The sequence below is a fragment of the Pieris napi genome, chromosome Z, assembly GCF_905475465.1.
Source record: "Pieris napi chromosome Z, ilPieNapi1.2, whole genome shotgun sequence".
NCBI classification, from domain to species: domain Eukaryota; kingdom Metazoa; phylum Arthropoda; class Insecta; order Lepidoptera; family Pieridae; genus Pieris; species Pieris napi.
In genome coordinates, this window is record NC_062259.1 from 30,001 (window position 1) to 34,142 (window position 4,142).

The window sequence follows — 4,142 nt, forward strand, 5'->3', positions numbered from 1 at the left end:
TCTTCACATCATCAGAAGCGCCTCGCGGAGATCTATTTAAAGGTACCAATCCCAGATTTTTCCCTTAAAAACTGTAGCTCCTGGAAACTTTTTTCTCTCGACCACGTGCCACGTGGTCGGAGAATCCGCCAGTATTTTGTATCGCGGATAGGCTCACGGGATAGATCTCGACGAGCCTGTCATTTTGATATATTCATCTTAAAATTTTGACCAATATTGACGGTTCCAGGAGCCTGGGAAGAAAAAAGGGGAAAAGTGCGGGATAACTCGGGAACGGTGCATTTTAGCGCGATTTTGAGGCCAAATCCAGTATACTAAAAGTATACTGGAGTTTTGACCGCCTGGTCAAACCCTACCGGGAACCAAATTCAAAATTTTTAACTTTAATTTTTCAAAAATTTAATAAAGTAAATAATTAATATATTAGAGCAAGACCAATTTTGGATAGAACGGTGCACGCCAGGCAAAAAATAACATCATTTTCGGCTTAGTTAGGGTGGAAAAGGGTTATAGGGACGTGTCGCGTGCACCGCACCTCGGACCCCCTACCCCCGCCTTACTACCACACCCCCTGGGGGAGCAAAACTGCAACCCTACGGTACACACACGTGTGACGGCTCTATCGACTCCCCGTAAAAAGGCGAGTCGATTGAACCCACTCGCAACGCTTTCACACACACATACACACAGATATCACACACAAACACACTACGACATAAATTCACACACAAACACATAAGTGCGACGGCTCGTTCAACTCCCCGAGACCTGGGGAGAAGATTGCGGCTGTCCACTCCGACATTCGAATTGACACACACACGCACAGTAATACACATACACAAATACACGTCCAGGAACACAAGTGTAGCACCTCACTCGACTCCGCTGATTGCAGCGGATCCCTCGAGTAGTTGCACACGTGCAAAAGCACACACGCACACACACACATACACACACACATACACAAAAGGTGAAGGTTAGGAGGCCCTCTCGCGCGCTTCTATTACAACAAGTGATACACCGCTCCCGAAGGGTATCAGGACTGCGACACTAGGTTAAGTGACAGGGGCTATCCTTTTGGAAACCCTCTTAGACATAAGTATTTTGACACGGCTACCACCCTTTTGGGGGTAGACCTTAGTATAAGTTTTAAAATAATTTTTGACATCTTTGACGGCTGCCACCCTATTGGGGGCAGACCCTAGTATAAGTTAAATAATTCTTGCGAATGGACATTGAACATTTATGTATATTGAAATTATAAATAAATATTATAAAAATAATTTAATTTTGACAAACCAAGAACAATACGTTTTTGTAAACATACAAAAGTAAGACGCATTATATAGATCGCATTTTATTATACTTTGACACACCACAGCCTACTCTATTTCACATATAAAATAAAACATAAACAATGTTTGGTATACGCACCCCAACAAAAATCACCACCCCGCCACCCCATGCTACTGAAATAGAGGAGAGGGAAGGATCGGCTCCTATACAGCCACCGACCCCGACCTTAACCCCAGCGGTGAGAAAGAGCATAGGAGAGCTGGAAGCAGCTATAGCTCAGAGTGCAGAAGGGTTAAAAAAGCAGAAGTCATACAAAACTAGACTTACTGAAGCCGCAGCAGTCCAACAGAGCGCTCTTCTCCAGCTTGACGCTGCCAGAAATCTAAAGGGCGAAATAAAAGCAGCGGTTACCTCGGCGGTAAAAAGACTGTATGAACTGGTAAAAGAGGCCGAGTCTCAAACTAAGGAAGGAAAGGATAAGAAGAAGGAAAAGGAAAGGGGAAGCGAGGTAGTGGTAGAAAAGGAGAATGACAGTAATAAAACTTACAACATAGACACCACACCGCAAAGTAAAACCCACGAAATGGACGAGCATCTAAAGCGGTTGGAAAAAGAAACTAAAAAGCTAGAAGATATCAGCAAATTACTCCAGGACAACATAAAGCAATACAAAAGAAAACCAGACGCCGCCCTAGACGAACAAAGAAGGCAGAAGATACTTCATCACGTCGAGGGAAACGCAAGGAAGCTCGATGAATTGAGGGAAAGGATAGGAAAACAAGGAGAGCTAAAAGAAATCAAAGAGCTTATAGAAACACAGATTGAAAAAACTGATGAAAGAGACCGGAACATCGAGCGGACGTACGCCAACGTTCTGGCAGCTAACAATAAAATAGCCCAACAACAAAATCCCCCCACCACCTTGACCAACCAGAATAGATTAAATCACCCCCTCACGTACAAGCCAAAGCTACATAAGCTAGTAGTTAAGTCCTCTAGCCAAGAAACAAATTCAGAGGTTTACGAAAGGATTCGCTCGGCAATAGACCCGAAAACTACTGGCCTTCGGTTGGATACCATCCGCAAAACCAAGGATCAGAAAGTGATAGTGGGGTGCCGAGCGGAAGACCAAATAAAGGAACTGACGGAAAGACTGCTAGGGGACAAAACACTTACAGTGGAAACGTTGAAATACAAGGACCCACTAGTTATGCTGAGGGGCGTTCTCCAAATTCATAAAGACGATGAGATAATCGACTATATAGAGGCACAAAACAAACAAATATTCTCAGGTATTAAAGAGGAGGAACGAAGGATGACTGTCAAAAGACGTAAGACAGCAAGAAACCCTCACCTGCAGAATATTATACTACAAGTGTCCCCTACAATCTGGAGAAGAATGGTGGAGGTGGGAAGAGTACACGTTGAACTACAAAGAGTGGTGGTCCACGACCAGTCACCACTGATACAATGCACCAATTGTTTGGGCTATGGTCACACGCGGAAATATTGTGAAAGCACGAAAGAGGTCTGCGCTCATTGCGGGGAGGAACATAAAAAGGCAGATTGCCAAAAATACAAAGCAGGAGACCCCCCAATGTGCGTAAACTGTACAATGCTAAACGTGAATGCTGACCACAACGCGTTTGACACTGACTGCCCAACGAGAGCGAGGTGGGAGGCAATGGCAAGATCGACGGTGGCGTATTGCTAAGGGCACCCACAGGAGACAGAATGGCTACTTAATGTGTCAGGCGAACCTCCAGAGAAAAGAACTAGCCCAAAACGAATTAAGGATAGAGGCTAAAAACAGAGGTATGCTCGCTGCTCTCGTTCAAGAACCATATACTGGCTCCGAAGGAAGGGTCAAGGAACAGTCAGGAGCCAGAGTGTATCAACATGAGCAAGCGGGAGCGACAGTGACGAAAGCTGCGATCTTCGTGTTTGACGAAAAGATCGAGGTCATTCAGTTTCCTGAATGGACGACGCCGAATGTGGTAGTAGTGAAGCTGTGTACGGAGGCATGGGAGATCACGTTGGTTTCCTTCTATCTTGAACCAGATCCAAAAGATGTTCAGCACCACATCGACCGAATCCAGAGAATATGCGATAGGGCTAAAAACAGAATAATTCTGGCCGGTGACGCGAACGCAAAAAGTCCGTGGTGGTGCAGCCCCAACGTCGACCACAGGGGCGACCTAATAGCAGATACCCTTCACAGTATGAACTTTGAAATACTTAACAATAGTAACATACCCACTTTTGACACTGTGAGGGGGGGAAAAAGCTACAGAAGTTACGTGGACATTACTGCATGCACCGCGGACCTATTAGCGGTCATAGATGAGTGGAGTGTTGAGGAAGGACTGGTGAGCTCCGACCACAACGGTATCACGTTTAAAATGAGACTCGAGAGATCAGAAGGAAGGAAAACAGAACGGACCACCAGAAAGTATAATACCAAAAAGGCAAACTGGTCACTCTTCGAACAACGACTATCTGAGCTCTTGGAAGAAGCCCAAGTTAATATAGAAAAAATTAACAAAGTGAGCAATAAGGAACAGCTAGAAGAGATTGTAGAAAAATACACAGGAGCAACGATCGCAGCCACAAAGGAAGCCGTTCCAGAAGTAAAGAAGAGGCCAACAAACACCTTGCCTTGGTGGAACGACGAGCTGGAAAGAAGAAGAAAAATGGTTAGGACAAGGAAAAGGCGCATCAGATGCGCGGCACAAGTTCGCAGGAATAAAGTAGTGCAAGAATATCTGAAAGAAAAAGAAGAATACGAAAAAATGATCATGGAAGCGAAAACACAGAGCTGGCGTAACTTCTGTACTAGGCAGGAA

The 4,142-nt window shown here is 44.9% G+C and overlaps 1 protein-coding gene across 1 annotated transcript; it reads left to right on the forward strand.

Moving 5' to 3' along the window:
- Positions 1-1,325: 1,325 nt before the first annotated feature.
- On the forward strand, positions 1,326-3,017 carry LOC125062657 (involucrin-like). Its single transcript, XM_047668710.1, has one exon. It carries the CDS (start codon positions 1,418-1,420, stop codon positions 3,008-3,010), a length of 1,593 nt encoding a protein of 530 aa, XP_047524666.1. The 5' UTR covers positions 1,326-1,417; the 3' UTR covers positions 3,011-3,017.
- Positions 3,018-4,142: the final 1,125 nt, after the last annotated feature.